The sequence below is a fragment of the Ostrea edulis genome, chromosome 7 (genome assembly GCF_947568905.1).
Source record: "Ostrea edulis chromosome 7, xbOstEdul1.1, whole genome shotgun sequence".
Classification (NCBI taxonomy): domain Eukaryota; kingdom Metazoa; phylum Mollusca; class Bivalvia; order Ostreida; family Ostreidae; genus Ostrea; species Ostrea edulis.
The window spans coordinates 82,784,349-82,805,094 of record NC_079170.1 but is presented as its reverse complement, the minus strand read 5'-3'; the positions used below and the strand labels follow the sequence as shown (position 1 = coordinate 82,805,094).

The 20,746-nt window shown below is 34.3% G+C and overlaps 1 protein-coding gene across 4 annotated transcripts; it reads right to left on the bottom strand.

Annotated features, from left to right (window-relative positions):
- Positions 1-5,771: 5,771 nt before the first annotated feature.
- LOC125683756 (MATH and LRR domain-containing protein PFE0570w-like) lies at positions 5,772-17,420 on the bottom strand. 4 transcript variants are annotated; one of them, XM_048925203.2, is made up of 13 exons: positions 17,233-17,420; positions 17,079-17,145; positions 16,824-16,948; positions 15,930-16,127; positions 13,396-13,458; positions 13,179-13,277; positions 12,294-12,332; positions 11,828-11,866; positions 11,078-11,347; positions 8,538-8,642; positions 7,596-7,686; positions 7,338-7,476; positions 5,772-7,142 (listed from the first exon to the last, which is right to left on the bottom strand). In XM_048925203.2, the coding sequence occupies exons 1-13, from the start codon at positions 17,273-17,275 to the stop codon at positions 6,795-6,797; spliced, it is 1,626 nt and encodes a 541-aa protein (XP_048781160.2). In that variant the 5' UTR covers positions 17,276-17,420; the 3' UTR covers positions 5,772-6,794. The 4 variants fall into 4 exon arrangements, with proteins under 4 accessions (XP_048781160.2, XP_048781161.2, XP_056001500.1 ...); XM_048925204.2 differs by having other exon boundaries at positions 7,596-7,656; XM_056145525.1 differs by lacking the exon at positions 13,179-13,277.
- Between the last annotated feature and the right edge of the window lie 3,326 nt (positions 17,421-20,746).

Sequence of the window (20,746 nt, the reverse complement as noted above, 5' to 3'; positions counted from 1 at the left end):
CTAGACTATTTTTATTTCAACTTCAGAGTACTTGTGCGTGGAATCAGAGTGGTGTTTAAGAAAGTAAGTTTTTGAATGACTGATCACTAGATATGAATATTTCCGTTTTCCGTTTTTGTTGAAGAAGCAACTGTCTATGATGTGAAAAAGTCTAGTCTTTAATTTACCGTGAGAAATGGTCGTGGATAGTGTTGAAAAGTCATAGGTTTTGATGTTATTGATCTGGGAAAAAATTTGTGATTTCAAGTTTACTAAAAGTTCTTTAGAGTTTTTTAGAATCCACATTTGATTAACACCACTTCTGACATATGTAGTCGCACAGAAAGTTTGAAGTTTATCCTTCACAACTGTTAACGTTTTCGTGAGGAGCAAAGATAGGGGCTTGGTAGAGCACTTACTGGATCCAGCAATGTATCCTTGTTTGTAAGGGTTTTTATGTAGTTTAGGAATCCAGTATAGGTACGGTAACTCATATTCATTCGACCCATTGACTGGAATGCAAGGTGAAGACAACGAACAGTGATCAATCTCATAACTCAATAAGCAATACAAAATAGATAGTTGGGCAAACACGGACCCCTGGACACACCCGAGGTGGGATCAGGTGCCTAGGAGGAGTAAGCATCCCCTGTTGACCGGTCACACCCGCCGTGAGCCCCATATCCTGATCAGGTAAACGGAGTTATCCGCAGTCAAATCAGTGTGCCAAGAACGGCTTAACAATCGGTATGAAACACGTCAGACAGCATTTGACCCAATGCGAGGTTGTATTGACGAACTAGATCGTTATAACGACCATCTAATTTTCGAAATGCTGACTTCAATCGAGACTGTTGAAATCCCTGTACCATCAACTTGTTTGTCGTTACCTTACCTCGATTTAAAAACTGACTATACCCAGAACAAGCTCTTGCATATCGAATCAGTTGAGATATATAAACACCATATGCAGGTGATAATGGAATATTGCTACATAAATGTGAGAAGTTGACGATGGAGAAGCTGAAATCATCCCGCTTGTCATACAGTTGAGTTGTCAGTTTGCCGTTAATGTCTACTTTCAAAAAAATATTTAAGTATGAAGCAGAAGTGGACGACTCTGTGATTAACACCACTTCTGGATATGTAGTCGCACAGTAAGTTATGAATATTAAATGTGTCAAAAACTGAAGTATGGCTTTGAAGAATTTCATCTTTTGAAAGGGCAGTTGAAGTAAAAGTATGCTTACCAAAAGTGGAATTAATGCCAAGTTCGTTTAAAATATAGTTGTAATAATGAGCCTTATAAAGACAATGTTGTTACTAGCTTTGTCAGCTGGAACCAAAACATATTCCTCATGTAACCTATCTAATTCTTTTATCACTTCTGGTTTACTAAACACAGAAGGATAGATGGTACGTACTTTTGTTTTCATATATCTAATGCGGGATTTTGATATCCCTTTTATGCTTTTAAGCTATTCTGACAATGTATCAAGTTCTTCTTTTTCATATTTAGCCCATCGTCTGGCATAATCTTCGACAGAACTCATAATAGAGACGCAGTTCTGTCGCCAATTAAAAGACCGAGGTTCTCTGCATTTAGGACCTTTAAGAATAAGTGATTTGATGTCCTCATTTTCAACTATATCAACATCACCAGTAATGGCATGTCCAGCTTATATGTGAAACTATAAATATTTGTTACTTTACATATCTGAAACTAAAAACATTTATGACTTTGCACATCTGAAATTATAAAACAAAACTTATTAGTATAATTAACTATCCATACCAAGACAATCCGTCCAATGCTTTGTGAAATATAAATCTAATACGATTTTATATGAACCGCAAACAGTGACTATTTTGTAGAACGTATAGTGTGGAATAAGTGGGTGCTGTAAATGTAATTAATCGAAATTGATTTGACGTGTTCCATGTTGCTGAATTATACTCTATTCATCTAAAGCTAATAAACAATCTATACACCCGACAGCAATATCACAAGTAGTTCAATACATGCAAGGTGAAGATAACGAACAGTGATCAATCTCATAACTCCTACAAGCAATACAAAATAGATAGTTGGGCAAACACGGACCCCTGGACACACCAGAGGTGGGATCAGGTGCCTAGGAGGAGTAAGCATCCCCTGTTGACCGGTCACACCCGCCGTGAACCCCATATCCTGATCAGGTAATACATATGTACATACCCTGAATGAATAGTGAGAGGTTTATACTCTGATTGTATGGTGAGCTATACGTGAGACTAGCAAGCACCTGATACTTTGAAGGAATGCAGTACATATGATCTATGAATACAAAGCAGTACAGATCTTAATTAGACTGTGAGGGGTTCATACATGTATCTTGACAAAATATGATTGATACATTTTTGAACGAATGAAACTTAAATAGAAATCAAAAGGTAACATATCTTGTAGCATGTATCCTTGATTTGCTGCCTCTAAATATTAACAGTATGCCCAGCATCTCCACCAGTGTGAATATGACAATTTCCGGGTAGTAACACAATCAGATTGCGTATATATTTTAAGAGTTATATTAGTATGGGTGATGTTCAAAATCGAAAACAGTTGAAAGCATTTGTACGACAGAGTAAGAAAATGTTAATGGAAACAAAAAAAAATTTCTTGATCGAGTCAGGTTTGATTTTTCGGAGGGGGGGGGGGGTTAAAAATCAAATTGGAAATCACGCAGACATTCATTTGTTTACATATGTCTCCACTAACGACTGACATAATTATTTTGTATGAAATCAGAACAGAACTTCTGATTCTCAAGAGATGATGGCATCTCATCAACCCAAAGCTCAGGTTTTTACGAGGATCGACACGTGCAGAGATCTTGCATAACACCCCCTTCCAAAATAAAGAAAATCAATTAAAGTAGGACATCAACGCTCTCGTTGTTTTATCAGGGCTAAAATTAATCGACCACTACCAATCGACTCTTTCAAAAATAAACTAGATTGCAATGCTTGGGTAACTTTCTCCAAAGTACCTGGACGTTTTCATTCTCTGTGCAAATCATTTGTACACTGCAGCATGAAGTGGGGATTGTTAATATCAACTGATATGTTTAAAATGCATTAAAATAGGTCATTAAATTTAAAAAAAAAATACATTAATTTTGTTCAATATTGCTGAATTGATATTAATTATTTTTCATAGACCTGTGTGATCCGGGGGGTATTCTCAAATGTACTCTCTGCGGGGTAGGTAAGTTTAACCCCCAATAGAATGCTTTTGGCGTCTCTGTATCGTCCCTTTTCTATTTGTTTGAGCCTTCTTGAAATGTACTTGATTATGTATAGGCACGTATCGTATCATAACAGAAATTGAAATGAAAGATTTAGACCCCCCTTTTCGCCACAAATGTACAGAATAATTTGAGTAACACTCTTAATACTTTACCCAAAATGGCTGTATTTACTGGTGTGTCCAGGGGTCCGTGTTTGCCCAACTATCTATTTTGTATTGCTTGTAGGAGTTATGAGATTGATCACTGTTCGTTATCTTCACCTTGCATACTCTTGCAGACTATAAATTCAGGACGTTCAATTATAAGTTATTCTATGTTCAAAACATTGCATGTGTAAATGTCAGTTTAAAAGTGGTTTATGACGATGAATTTCTTGATGGTTATACTTGTATTTGAAACTGTATAAAATTTGTGGGCAGACAGCTAGAAATCTGTCTGCCCACAAATTCGAAATCTGAAACACCCGCAACGCACGTTTTTTATGAGTCTCATTCATAACATTAAACATTAGAAATGCAGCCATGTTGAATTATTTTAATAACCATAGTAACAAAGATTTTATGGAGCACTTACGACAAAACTTGGGACATAGGGTCGCCCCCGGGCGGTCGTAGACTTAAGGCCGAATTTCATCGTAACTCGTAAATCCTACATCTTTGTAAAACGGTCTCACATCGTAAGTTATGTCTTACGACTAATTTTAAGACTTACGACCTTTTGTAAAACGGGCCCCTGGTATCTTGTACAGGGTCTTATATATCATCTATTACAGCCCAGGTCCCAAGATCATGTAACAAACTCAGACTCAAGTCGAAATTCCAATCCTTTGTAAAATGTTCATTACTTTTGAATTGAACCTCTTAATTTGCAGACACTAATGACTTGATGGAGTTCCTCATTGACAAAATCTTTGTAGTCTTTGGTGATCAGACCTTCCAACAGTCTGTTGGAATTCCCATTGCTGTGGTCTTTATTGCGACATTTAGATTTATTAGCGACGTTTTATCTATTTCCATTCATTTGTCGATTTGATATATCCCTATGGACTCGAAATAAAAGACACCACAGAATCGTCCACTTCTGCTTTGTACTTAGATAGTTCATTGAAAATAAGTATTAACGGCAAACTAACAACTTAACTTCATGAAAAATGAGATGATTTCAGCTTCTCCATCGTCAACTTCTCATATCTATCTAGCAATATTTCATTATTACCTGCACATGGTGTTTATGTCTCTCAACTGATTCGATACGCGAAAGCTTGTTCTGCGTATGATCAGTTTTCAAATCGAGGCAAGCTACTGAGAAACAAGTTGATGGTGCAGGGGTGTCAAAACTCTTGTTTAAGGTAGGTAAATACTATTAGAAATTTCTGTCAATCAATTTTTCCCCATTTATATACCTTTAACAATTCATAAACTAACTAAAAAAAACAATATTAGACATACCTTTGCACGCTTATCTTTATACTATGTGCTACAGAGCACATATACCCCGAAATGCAAAAGTCAAATGTTTACAGAAGGGTGCACGATCTCATGTTTTATTAATTTATGCACCAAAGCACATCATATTAAGCTACAATTTATAAAAATCAATAAATATTCATTTTCTGAGATACTTTTTAAAGATCACATTCTTGAGGAAAAAATCACAAAATATCGCAATTTTGAAAAATTCTCAAAATTTAAATTGTTTACATGCCAGTTTTTCTTTAAAAATACTTAGAATTATATTTAAGGTTATCAAAAAAAAAAACAAAAAAACCAACAACATATTTTACCATACTTGACCAGAGATAATTTGCAAAATGGTCTCTTAAATACTTAATCTCCCATTTTGGTAATTTCAAGTTTTACAATTATTCTTTGCACACTTTGAAAATAATAGAATGTAACAGAAAATACAGTCTTAACATCAAGATTAACAGAATATAACAATATGATATATAAAACATACTGAAACTTTTTCCTACCAGGCATTTAGAACACAAGGAGTGGGGTGGGGGTGGGGGCACCCCCACCCCTTCCTTTTTCTCACATTTTTTTTTATTTTTGGTTATTCCTTTTTTTTAAGGTCACATTCTGTCTGACGTTTTTCATGCCGATTGTTGGGCCGTTCTTGGCACACTAATTTTGACTACGCATAACTCTGTTATGTGTTACCGGTAGCCTTTCGTGAACCAATATTGAATAAAAAGTTACTTTTGAAATGATTGATTTCTCAATTATTTCATAGCAGTTTTCGGATTTTCACTTCTGGTGTCTAATTCAGGGTGTTGCATAGGTTGGATCAGGCGCCCAGGAAGAGCAAGCATCTCCTATAGTATATCAGATTTCAAACATTTCGGTTGAGCATCACTGAAGAGACATTATTTGTCGAAATGCGCATCTGGTGCATCAAAATTGGTACCGTATAAGTTTTACATGATATCATTTGAAAAGTGTATTGATGATTTGTAAGAAACCAATACAGACCGTAAATTATTACATAGTTCAGATATACTACCTCATGTTTTATTGTTTATAAGTAGATAATCATGTGATTTCATCCATGAATAAACATATAATGCAAATATACAAACAAAATGATACAAATTCAGATGTGTTTCAAATGACATTATTTCCAGGATATAATTATGTCAATATGCACCATAGAAATTACAGCTAAAATTTGCAAATATTTGTTCAATTTATCTGAACTGGGTTTCTATACTCTGTCCTTATGGTATCCCTATAAAGGAGAGTCTAAAGTGGGTTCCAGTCGGGGGAATGGGGAGGTCAGACAGTTGCTGTTTTGTAGACGATAAGCTTCTTCCATCCAATCAGCGACTATCTTCGCTATTTTTGGGGCTGTACCATAGTACTGGAACTAAATTTTGTTGGGTTAAATATTCTTTATTTTAAACCATGGATTTACCTATTATTTTTAAATGTTAGAAATTGGATAGCATTCAAATTCACTGCAAAATTGAAAAGTGATATTGAAATACATGTACAAAAACAGAAATGTTATTAAGAATGACTAGACTTCTTGTTGATTTGTGATTAGTAGCTAAGTACTTCGTTACTAGCATGAAAATACGGATATATATTTAATTGCTGCTATAAAATTTAGAAATTCATTTCAAAATTAAGGATTATCTCCCTCATGCATAGCTCTTATCTTTGGACGAATTTGGCTCCACTTTTTTGGCACGCTGTTTTTGGCTATATTTAGCTCTTCGTAGTTATTTTGGATTTCAAACATTTCGGTTGAGCATCACTGAAGAGGTATTATTGGTCGAAATGCGCATCTGGTGCATCAAAATTGGTACCGTATAAGTTTTACATTGAATGCTGTAAATGAAATCGTTTTTATCCTTCTGTCATTGATACATTTTAAATTAACAAACGCTTTGCTTAGTGATTAAATGATGCTCGAAATATTTCACGTCATTGTCCTTTGAAATTGTAAACATAGTGTGTTTCATGAGTTATATGAAGCTTTACATAGTACGAAATATTGCCGTCGTGTAAAGCTCCATTACTTGAGATTCATGTTATCTGCTTTCTGAAGAACAAAATAGTCGTCATGTCCACTATCTGCCACATACGTATCCTGCAGGATGTTATCACGTTTTGTTTCTTGATTTAACTCATTGACGTCTTTCAATAAAAGTTCCTCCTGCAGACTTGAAGTTGATGTCTTTACTTTTTCTAAAGAATGAATGTGCGTATCTGACAACAAAAGATCTTTGGGATTTTGCGGAAGTAAGCACTCTTCATATCTGTCGTACTGATGAGGTATATCTGGTAGTTTGGCGTGTTTCCTGTCGTTTAACGCACTTCCCGTTGAACAATTGGAACCGGTGTTATCAAACAAAACCGACTCCTGGAGATGAAGATAGCATTTTACGAATGAAATAAATATCCGACCTCAAATTATGGATGCTTTAGTAATTTTACTGAATCGGTGTTTCAAATGTTCACGCAAAGGAAGAGATACTTTACTTAAAGAAATCGATTATTGCGTTTGCAAAGGTCGATACATTTGTACCCAATATAAACGGAGGTTTTATTAACTTACAGGTTTGTCGTCCACTTCATTGTAGATGCCTTCTTCTTGATGGCTAATGTTGGACGTCTGCAGAATGGCAGTTCCTCTCGTGTGTCCGTAAGATGCATTGATCATATCTTTATTACTTTTCGGTTTCGGTTCTTTGGTTCTAATTTGAGAAAGAAAAATATATAGTATAGAATAAAGGAGAGTAATTGAACTTTGTGTATAGTAATCACTTGTCATTGATAATACAGAACTAATAAATGAAAGCACATTGCCACTAACCTTTTTCTTCGATACTCCTTGATAAACTGTATGAAGTATAAAATTCCTGCACCAATCCCTGCTGCAATGACGTGTGTAATAAACAAGATGCCTAAAACGAGTTCATACGATCAGGAGAGAAGAAAAAAGTGGCATGTATTTTCATATTGTTGAGTGAGGAAGATTTCTGCCAAATGTATAATAAATCTTACTCTTGAAAAAGAAAGTAGAAGTGGTTTCCTGTTATTGTCATAAAGGTGGTCATACCTTTCATGATATTCTATTAAAGGGACTGATTCACGATTTTTCCCCAGATTCTATTTTTCACTTTTAATGATCAAAATCTACTGTCTAATGTGTTTGAAAGATTTCACATGAAAATAAAGGTTATGCACCATCACAGAAGCTCATTTTAAAGGGTTTCTTATTTGTTTTGTAAACAGAGATTGCGGTGTGCTATTGTTTACGAAATTTTCAAAAGAAATGAATATTGATCTAAGTTTAAATATATCTTTCACATTTTAAGAATTTTTGGGGTAAAACGTGTCATCTAAAAGTTAAAATTTGTGACTATGCGAAATTAAGATGCTTTATGTTTCACTTGTTTGTTTGTTTACATAAAAAGACTCGAGTCGTTGTTTACATAACACATATTTTAGGCTAAAATACGGCTTTCGTTTTTGCATTGAGAAGGTCAAAATTTTGGCTCTCAACATTAAATGAGTGTTATTTTTAATGTTTAAGATAAAAAATGAAATATATCTTAATCAAAACTCGTGAACCAGTCCCTTTAGGATTATTTCGAAAAATAGTGGCGCGATTCGCGTGCACTATATTCCTCGAATATTTGTGGCTGCAAAAGAATCCTTTTCCTGTGCAATTTTCCATTAATGATGAAAATAAATGAAACAGAATATTGAAGCTATGTTACAGTAAACTAAAGATAATTTTGTACATACATACCAATACTAGTACATTCAGGACATTTCTTCTGGTTTCCTGTATTTACACAGTCATTTAAATTCTTATTTCCGGAACAACGTCGACACTGTTTACAATTTTTCCGACCTACAAGATACACTGATGTGAGGCATTTATTATTTTTCATATGTGAAATCACACAAATTTATTGGCATTATTAAGAATTTAAGCCAAATAAATCTCCCACTACATTGTGAAATATAAATCTAGTACGATTTTATATTTACTGCAAACATTTAATATTTTGTAGAACGAGGGCTAACCAACTGTGTGAAATAAGTGGGTGTTGTAAATGAAATAAACAGTTATATTGATATCTCGATGTCACGCGTTGATTGTAGAAATTCCTTTATCTGACCCTTGAAGTAAAACACCATACTTAGTCCAAAGCAGTATATTTGTATCAATGCATATTTTATCCTTCTATCATAATGTCACAAACACGTTTATCGTTTCTTCACCTAGGCAGAATGAAACATTAACCATGCAAATCATCGATGATCATGGAACATTTGCTACTGTTCACGTGAATTGTGTAGCTTTGTATTTCAATTTGATACAGGATCATAATATCATCATAACGAAAATAACATCCAAGTGGACGATTTATTCCCCGGAGACACTAAATTGCTGCGTGTCTCTAGATATTGACTCTAGACGCATGTACTTGTTAATATACTGAATTTGATGTTGCCTTTTTTTTTACCGTAAGCATCGACAATTATCTCGCTTGGTTTCAAAATTAACGAGTAGCGGTATAGAACTCTAGATATAGGATTCCCAAGTTTGTCAATGAATAACATGATAATTCAAATGATATGACATGCTAATCTATTTAAGGAATGACTTTAATTCTGGGGCAAGTTATACGAGTATAACCTGGTTTGGGTCAGTTTACGCTTTATAATCCGTGAAGCGGATTATAAAAAAGGGTAAACTGACCCAAACCAGGTTATACTCGTATAACTTGCCCCAGAATTAAAGTCATTCCTTATAATTTAATGCAAGAGACAAAGATGCTAACCTTCGTTTATCAAAATGTACATACACTCGGAAAAATACAAGTCAACCAAGCTGCGCAATGATTTACTTAACAACAGCGACACGAAACGTCTAGATCTAGCTGCGAAGCCAAAGGTCGCCATGTTCAATCCTAGTTCTACGGAGCCTAGCCATTTATCAAAATATTGTATCGAAAGTGAAGTTTATCATGATAGAAAATATGTGTAGACTATCCATGTAATGCGTATTTCGCTGCTCTTTAGAGATAAAGATGGACTTTGAAGTCGCTCATCTCCGACAGATTGAGAAAATGCGGGAAATTGCATTGTTTAGGCCAAAATAAATCTTCAAATATCAGAAAATGCAATCATTTACGGCTTTCAACTCTGTGAAAACTTTTACTAAATGAAAACTTACCCTTGTATGCAATGTTGTCGCTAGTAGTAAATCCGACACAAGAAAATATGTAAGCAAGTAACAAATAGCATCCACATGTCAATGTGTCTGACGTCGTGTGATAAAATGTGACGTATGTATTTTTGCTTGCTTTGTTGAACGACGGATCAAGGAATGAAACAACGCACCCCTTTCTTTTCCCCAGTGAGAAATGTATTTCAAAATGAACAGGGTAATGCTTACTTGGCAAATTATTAATTCGAATATAATATATTTGTTTTAATCTATCAATAGTATTATTCGACCATACATACAGAGAAAGATGTTTAACAAAAGTGATTTGCGTACAAGTAGGCCTAGATGCTAATATTGACAACGAGAAAACAACATGTGTATCAAACCGAAGTATCTTATTGTGCACGTTGACTTTCTATTCCATAGAAGTTTAGAGAGAGAGAGAAAAAATAGTTCCGACATCTGGTTGTCAAGGGGGTGTGTCCCCATACCAAACCAGCTGACCAAACCAGGTTATACAAAAATAACCTGTGTTCCTCAATTGGAATTTGACCAATCAGAGACAAGGATACAATAAGAATTAAATTATATTCTATTACATTCATATATAATCAATCAACATTACTACCAATGTTCATCCCACCATTCTGTGTACCTCTCAAGATAAGTAGAAATCAATTCAGAAAAATACATGTTTTGCTTATTCAAAATTTTACGTGTGTACTGGCAGTCTACCACTAATCAGAATGTTTGTGAATTGCAACACGTATTTACATAGCATGTCCAATATTCTAAGTTGAATTTCTTAACTCAGTTCAAAAATTGAAATCCTTTATATTTCCAAGTGACTGAAAACTGTAAAACTGTCTATACTTTCACTTATCATGGTTATTTTAATTTAAGTGTCCCATATTTGGAGATTTATATCTTTAGTCTTTATAGTAAATTCGAACCCAAGCAATATAACTGCGTGTGACTGTAAGCTGGCTTGTCTTTTTCTTCATTCTTAAATTTGTATTCAACTTCTAAAATCCGCTACTAAAGATGTAATGTCAACTTACAGAATCAATCTCCTCCCAAGGATGAAAAGCAAACGTGGGGAAACTTACATTTCCGATCAAGATTATCTTTATTGCCTGTTTCAGTGGCTTTGTCATAATCATCATCGTCGTTACCATTATCTCTGTCAACATCATCGTCATCATTATCGTTAGAATCACCACCGTCATCATTGTCATCATCATCGTCGTTACTACTATCATTGACATCGTCACTGCGTTCTTTATCGGTGAGTTCTTTATCCGAGGTGCTTGTCTTAAGTCGGAATTCTTTGGAAACAGTTGTTGAGATTTCTGTTGAAGTTGTAATGGCGGTGTTCACTTTTGAAAGAAAAGAATTGTGCAATTAATTGCACTCTTGACGTAGATTTGAAAACTCCTTCACTGGGAAGTTTGCATTAAGTTATTGTTAGTAATTCTACTTCACTTGTAAAACGCAACTGATTAGATCATTTGACTCTATCAAACACAATGTGTGTTATATGACGTTCTAGGATTAATAAAACAATGCACTGCGCCTACGTTTGAATTAACAGCTAAGGTAATATTGTTCCGCATCGAAAAAATTCATAATCCACAAAAACTTATATTGTATATTAGATTATAAGAAAAGAAAGAAATATGTAAACAGTTTATATGACATAAACTACGTTGGGACAGTTTACGTTCTTTTGTAAACCGCTTCGGTGTTATAATGAGTAAACTGTCTGAACTTGCTTTATCTAGTATCAAATGAATAGACTTAAATGCAAATATGTCTTCTTCATTGACAAAAGGTAACTACTAAATCATACAATTTACCTTTTATATGACTGCATTTCTTTTTACACTCTCTCTTATCTACAAGCAAATAATCACAATACAATTATTATTAATTTATCAACTACCCAGTGAAAGAACATTTCCACTCAGGATTTGAATATTGCTTTATATGCAAAATTTTAAATCTGCTTTATAGACGCTGATTTGCTGTCATGATAGGATCCGTAACAATGCGTGGCGCCTCTGTTTGAATTATTAGCTATGGCAAATAGTTCCTCGTCATAAATTTTTTCTAAATTAAATTATAAGGAATAAATTCATATATAATAATTATATACGATATACTCGTAAAGTAAATTGGGACATTTTACGATCTTTCACAAACTGCTTCGGTGTTATAATGAGTATACTACTTCAACTTGCTTTATAGTATCAAATGAAAATCCTTAAATGCATATCTGTCTTCCTCATTGATAAAAGGTATCACTCAAGTCATAAAATTTACCTTTCATATCATTGCAGTTCTTTTTACACTCTCTTTTACCTAAAAAGAATCACAATAGAATTACTGGTCATGCATCAATTAACCAGTGAGAAAACATTGATTCCATTCAGGATTTGAATATTGTTATTTGTGCAAAATTTAAAATAAGTTTTATGGAGACTGATTTATTGTAGTGATAGAATGATTTGGGTATTGTGAGCTATTGAAATACAATATGCAAGAAGTAACCGGTCGACGGGGGATGCTTACTCCTTCTAGGCACCTGATCCCACCCCTGGTGTGTCCAGGGGTCTGTGTTTGCTCTATTTTGTATTGATTTTAGGAGTTATGAGATTGATCACTGTTCGTTATTTTCACCTTTAAGAAAACAATGTTGCATAGTTCGTGAGATTTTGCTAGTAACATCTAACATTCATAAATGCCACATGCATTGATACAAAACATTGAATACAGAATTATTCAGTACTTTTGAATATATTGTTAGCTTCACCTTTCGTTACATACAGAGTGGATCTGAGTTGTAAATATAACGAAAATTAGAGCCCACGAAAATCAAAGTCGTGTTCTTGTCGAGCTGATTTGGATGTGTTGAATAACTTGAATGCTGGATAGATACCTCAGCATATTGCTTATACTGAGATCTGTTTTTCATCTCAATCTTTTTTCATGTTTTCTGTAAATGGAAGGTGAAGATAACGAAGAGTGACAAATCTCATAACTCCTATAAGCAATACAAAATAGAGAGTTGGTCAAACTACGACCCCTTGATATACCAAAGGTGGAATCAGGTGTATATGAGGAGTAAGTGTCCTCGGTTACACCCGCTGTGAGTCCTTTATCTTGATCAGGTAAATCCGTAGTCAACCTCTAATCTAATTGACCTACTTTTTTGTCTAGTATTCTCCTTTTCCGTTGTCATAGTAACTGACTCTGTATTTACAGAAGTTGATTGTAATGTATTCATTAAAAGCCAGTATGAATAGTCTGAAATGTCAATCATAGTATTAAGTCATTTGAAATATTAAAGGACACAAGCATCAAAATAAACAATTTGATTTATTCAATATACTATACTCTCATTTGTATCACCATTTATCTGTACCTTTTTCAGTATGTCTTTTCATTTTCACATGGCTACCATTTAATGCAGGATGTCTTTGCTTGTCTTTGTTATATTAAAATACAAAATGATAAAGATAATGTTGTGAATCGCAGAATTCCTCCAACAATACATATAGTGTATTCAATCCCCGAATAAACAGGTTGAATAAAGTTTAATGGATTCACTTTTCATATGTGTATGAATCTAAACACAAAGGTGAAGATGATGAAAAATGATCCAAGTCCTATAAAGATTTCAAAATGACAAAATAGATGAATGATAACGTATTGTGAGGATATGAAGTACGCTGTGTCATCGCCAGTGTGTATTGAGTGTATGAAATACGCAGTTTCATCGCCAGTGTGTATTGAGTGTATGTAGTACGCAGTTTCATCGCCAGTGTGCATTGAGTGTATGAAATACGCAGTTTCATCGCCAGTGTGTATTGAGTGTATGAAATACGCAGTTTCATCGTCAGTGTGTATTGAGTGTATGTAGTACGCAGTTTCATCGCCAGTGTGCATTGAGTGTATGAAATACGCAGTTTCATCGCCAGTGTGTATTGAGTGTATGAAATACGCAGTTTCATCGTCAGTGTGTATTGAGTGTATGAAATACGCAGTTTCATCGCCAGTGTGTATTGAGTGTATGAAATACGCAGTTTCATCGCCAGTGTGTATTGAGTGTATGAAATACGCAGTTTCATCGCCAGTGTGTATTGAGTGTATGAAATACGCTGTGTCATCGTCAGGGCGTTTTGAGTGTATTATATTGTCAAGATCTGGAAGATACCTGTAATCTTAAAAGGAATGAATAACTAGATGTCTTTGAATGTCATACTGGAGTCCTGTCACAGGTCGCATTTATAAAATATTGAGAAACTTTTCTTACAAAAACAATAACTGCATCTATCTCATCAGTTGCGATGTCTGCCAGAAGCAGTATATAGGAGATATAACAGACCTTCGCAGACGGGTCAACAACCACCAGTCCTCTATCAGAAGCATGACCCAAGTTGGTCAGATACCGAAAGAAAGCAGAAGGAAAAATTCTGGAAGCACAGATTGAAGTCATCCGAAACGCATGATATCAACAGACATACGGACTTCATCAGGATGAATACGGCTAAACCCTTATTAGATTGTAAGCTTCATATTGACCTATCCGTCTGATCATGTCCCTAACATTGGTACTATGACCATTTTTGAACACATTTTTTCTTCTTTTTTTCAATTCTATTTACTATTTTACCCCCCCCCCCCATTTAAATTACTTTGACCTTCAGAACCGATTGCTTACATGCAAGGTGAAGATAACGAACAGTGATCCATCTCGTAACTCCTATAAGCAATACAAAATAGATAGTTGGGCAAACACGGACCACTGGACACACCAGAGGTGGGAGACGGTGCCTAGGAGGAGTAAGCATCCCCTGTTGACCGGTCACACCCGCCGTGAGCCCTATATCCTGATCAGGTAAACGGAGTTATCCGCAGTTAAAATCAGTGTGCCAAGAACGGCTTAACAATCGGTATGAAACACGTCAGACAGCATTTGACCCAATGCGAGGTTGTACTGACGAACTAGATCGTTATAACGACCACAGAACTTTCGACATGCTGACTTCAATCGAGACTGTTGAAACTCCTGTACCATCAACTTGTTTGTCAGTAGCTTGCCTCGATTTAAAAACTGACTATACGCAGAACAAGCTCTTGCATATCGAATCAGTTGAGATATATAAACACCATATGCAGGTGATAATGGAATATTGCTACATAAGTATGGGAAGTTCAATATAACAGATAGCTCATTACAAGCGACTTCAATGTAACAGATACCTTAATATAAGCGACCTCAATATACAAATAACTTCAATATAACAGATAATTCAATATAAACAACTTCAATATAACAGATAGTTCAATATAAACAACTTCAATATAACAGATACTTCAATACAAATAACTTCAATATAACAGATATTTCAATACAAATAACTTCAATATAACAGATAGTTCAATACAAATAACTTCAATATAACAGATAGTTCAATATAAGCGACTTCAATATAACAGATACTTCAATATAAACAACTTCAATATAACAGATACTTCAATATAAACAACTTCAATATAACAGATAGTTCAATATAAACAACTTCAATATAACAGATAGTTCAATATAAATAACTTCAATATAACAGATACTTCAATACAAATAACTTCAATATAACAGATACTTCAATACAAATAACTTCAATATAACAGATAGTTCAATATAAGCGACTTCAATATAACAGATAGTTCAATATAAGTGACTTCAATATAACAGATACTTCAATATAAACAACTTCAATATAACAGATAGTTCAATATAAACAACTTCAATATAACAGATAGTTCAATATAAGCGACTTCAATGTAAGTGGAGTGAACTATAACGTGGTTTATAATTACACTGTTATGTGTATTGAACAAACGTAATTAACTCAGGGAGATGTTTTAATTATGTACTTTACAATACAAACTTACGTGGTATTCCTGTGTCGTAACAAGAGATATTCAAGTTGGTTTTCTCATTAGAAGATGGGTTGGTCCTCGAAAAGAGTACATACTTCTCCTTTTCTAAGATGACTGTGATTGTCCATGAATAGCAACTGTCTTTGTTTCCAAACCTTAGACATCTTCCTTGAAAACTACATTTGATCTGTCTGCATATTTCCTGATCGTCTACATAAAAGGGAAAATAAATCAATAGATAGATCCCCTGCGGCATTATAGGCAAACCTATTCTAAAAAAAAAATCAGTAAATAGATCCCCTGCCCCATTATAGGCAAACCTATTCTAAAAAATTTTAATCAGTAAATAGATCCGCTCCTCCATTATAGACACACTATTGTGCTTCTTTCTAATATATATAAATATAGAATTCCTTTAAAAATGATGATAATAATAAGGGGCTCGAAAATATCCTGTGATATTAAATTTACTCCTCTCTACATAACTGCATATATATGGTCTCCATTGGTTCCGACTACATTGAAAAAACATGAGAATAAATTCCATTACATACGTTCAATTGTATTGAAGCTACATGTACAAGAAAATTGTTTTACGCAATTACCGTCAATTGTCTATCTAAACTTATTACGTACAAATATGATATTTGATGGGGGTCAACTGTCGTCAATTCCATGGGTATATGTTTCATTATATTAAAGAATTCAACGAAATTACAATACTATAATTCTGATCACTGTTCATGCGAACAAATATAATGTCCGCGATATTAAAGAAAATGAAAAGTTGATAACATACAACAACAACACTCCCCCCTCCCCCCTCCACTCCTGTGTATATAATGCATGCCACGACACACTGATTTAAATCTTGCAAATTCAAACTATCATAAAATTGACAAGCACCTGATGTGGAAAACTGTGTAAATAATTGAGGACCTTTCCAATTCTTTGTGTATGTAAAACAGGGAAGACATTGTTTATCACGTATCTCGTCCAGGATTCTAAGCGTGGTGTCAAAACTTGTCACTCTATAATTATACAACACATGGAAATAAAAATCAATATCTGAATATATTCTCAGGAATTAGATTTAATTATGTATTAACAAGCGGCTGCTGTCTTCAAACATAACATACGGACATCATACTAGGGACTTACTCGTTATACACAGTATAATCCCCGTCAATTGTTGAAGTTAGCAATGCTTTTATCAGTACCCCCGCATCTACAAAGGAACAAAGACAAATTACTTATCAACAGAAAACACACAATTTCATTTTCGAATCTTTTATATCTTCAATTTGCAACTTACATAAATACAATTCCAAGACCAGTAGATGTCGAAAGATGACCATGATCTCGCTTCACAGAGCAACCATTTTAATGAAATTATGATTCACGAATGAAGTTTTTCTCTTCCTTCCAGCTTTGTAAGGATATCAGTTATGCGAGCATTTAGGGCATTAAGAAGAAGGAAGTTTTATGAATTTTTTTTATCAATATTTGGAATGTTTGTTTTATTTCAGCTCACTAAAGCTGAACGTCTGTCTATATTATTCAAATTTGTGCAGCTTCCGTCCGTCTATCGGCTGTGATGTAACGTTTGCCATCTGTCATTTCTAGGCCATGGACGGTTTCTATTTTCTTCTTCTTCTCCAGAATCACAGTGCCAATTCAAATATAACCACATTTGGCGTCAAACATGCCTGGATAAAAACATTTCAATCTAGGAGAATGAAGGATGATATTCCTTTTCAGAGGGGAGATAATCCAACAGTAGTGAAACTAGGATGGTTATTTTAAACGTGTTATCTTTAAGTAGAATCAAAATAGCTATACATGGAATAGAAGCGTGGGAGTAATTTTTTGTCTTATTTGTATGTTGATTTAATTTTTTTCACCCATTTACCAGAACACAAATTTTGATCAGTACATGAAGATCCAGACAGTATCATACACAATACCAATGATACATATACAATAAATATTAAACACAAATGAAATAAAAACGGAGGAGATTAAATATTGCAACGTTTGACATGCCCTACATATCCTAAATACCTGTGATATTTACGGTCCAGTTTAGTCGCTTGACCTAGCTGTTTCTAGGGGTCCATGTTCTCAATTTAGTAATATAGAATTTTTGAGATTTTCCACTGTTCTTTATCTTTAGTTTTTGCTAAACTTCTTACAATTAATTAGAGACAGAAATCCAAAAACAAACCTAAACTTTCGGTTGCAAAGCAAGCACACGTTTCTGATGACTGAGATGTTTTTACATACTCGTATCTACAAGCAAACAAATGCAATAAAATTACAGTGTCACCTCGCTATATCGTCAGCTTTTGACCCAGCCTATTTTGGCGTTGTATCGAGAGTGGCATTATAAAGAGTTTGACCATTTTAATTCATCAATTTGAAAAAAATCAATATCTTAGTGTCCTTTTATTGTCGTTCATATATGAAAATGCATTAAATTGGTTTGCTTTAGTTCTTAAAACTTGGATAAATAGTGGGATGCTTTGTGCATTCGTGAACACATAAGTACGGAGGTTACTCGTAGACGTTTGTCATGACCTTTCCTTTGAATGTTATATTACATTCCAAATTGGTACACAATAAATTATTTTAATTATGCTGAGGAAAATTGAAATATATTACGATACATCAATGTAACAGGATGTTCCGAGGATATAGACAAAACAAGTTTGTTTATATGTATTCACTTTTTGCATTCACATATGATATACAGTATTAACAGCATGATGACGTGTCTGGTTACAGGCATACACAGTTCCTGGACACACACAGTTCCGGGATACACACAGTTCCGGGATACACACAATTCCGGGATACACACAGTTCCGGGACACACAGAGTTCCTGGATACACACAGTTCCGGAACACACACAGTTCCTCGAAACACACAATGCCGAGATACACACAGTTCCTTACATTCTTGACTTATGTCAATGGAACATTTTTGGAACCTACACGGAAATCAAAAATACACACATTAAGTTAAAGCTGACATGAATTAATAAATACGTACACATTTCTCATCTTATCCGCCATATTTCTTTCAGGGCCCGGTTTTTCGAAAGGTAGTTAACTAACACGGTGTTATCTTGGTGTTAACTTCTGTATTCACGTTAACCATGTTTTAACTGTTCTTCATAAGCGAGTTTTCGTTAACACTGTGTTAACGCTGTGTTAACTTTAATCCAACTCCAGTGCCTGTGTTAAGTCTTATCACAGTTGTTAAAAATGGTCGCTGACTTCATTTTCTGTCCGCCTCAGACCAAAAATCATAAACATTTCAAGGACTCATACATTTTGAGATGTGCACTGATGCTGAACTAAGACGATGTGTTGTCATGAATTGATATATTCGTCAAATCTCATGAACTTTACGTAGGGGGACAGCTAATGGAAAAACTAGGATAGTTGGATGATGGTGTTACACTTTCTGCCAGTGACAATGCCTTGCACGTATCTGTAGACATTTTCGGCATAAACTTTCAATTAGGGGATGGTGGCAATGAAATCCGTATCATATTCACTTATAAATAATCCTAAAACAGGATCCATGTTTAAGTTGTAATTTTACCTAATCTTTTGACTTCCAAATGTCAAAGAGCATACAGGCCCTTAGGTCATCTGATGATAATCTCTATTGAATAAAACAGTATCATTTGCACTGACCTTGATCTTTTGAAAATCCCTTGCATCATTTACAATTGATTTAAATGAAGATTTGCATGCATGAAACTTCCATATTTTTTCTTTTCAAGGTTATCTAATATAAACAGTATTCAATTCAGGGTAATAAGGAATAGTTGTTAACACAAACTTAGGAAGAAGTGTTTTTTAATTGGTAATATTCAAGATTGATCCCCCTTAGTAGAAATGGAGTGGTGAATAAAGTATTATATTTATAACACAAAGAGTAATAAAATAAATGAATGCATAAAAAATATAGATATAACATGTTATAGATGTGTATGTAAACATACTATCATAAGGTAATTGCTCATTTTCTTTATGAATATTTTTAACTGTTTGGGGGTATAAAAGAGGGTATATAGAAAGAAACTTAGTTATTTTTAGAAATTTATATTGTCGTTAAACCCCTCCCCTTTTGTCCGATTATGAATAAAACAATATAGAAAACCATGTTTTATTTGCTATGTTAATTTTAAAGACATATAGCACCCCCTCCCTTTGACAACGTACGTTTACTGTTAATTTTACATGCAAAGTCTAACACCCCCTTCCCCGCTTTTTCATATCATAGCGCTAGTGATTGGTAGTTGAAATGTAAGCTTGAAGTGTTGAATTGAACCCATATATTGGACTGATAAAGGATGAACCTTAACCACACCCCCAACACACAACTTAGGATTTGAGGTTCGGCCCAGACAGAATAACTCATTTTAGGGGTGTGTGTATATATTATTTTGTTTTGATTTGCCGAGTATTTTCAGACAATTGTGAAGTCAACTTGTTGTTCGACTCCCTATAAACCCCCCACTTTGATAAACTATGTTAAACCAATCAACATGATACAAAATTAAACACACACTTGATAATACAATACTCAAATACTTCACAAACACTGAACATATGATTTCCACAAAAGCGAACACGAACGCACGATTATACATCACGGAAACATGTGAAACACATACTAGTGAAATAAACACACAAAAGTAACAAATAAAACAATATCTAAACGTTAGAATTTTGAACAAAAGAATACATCACACAAATGTGAGAAAAATTATTCTAGGATTGTAACAATGTAATTAAGATTACATATTTTG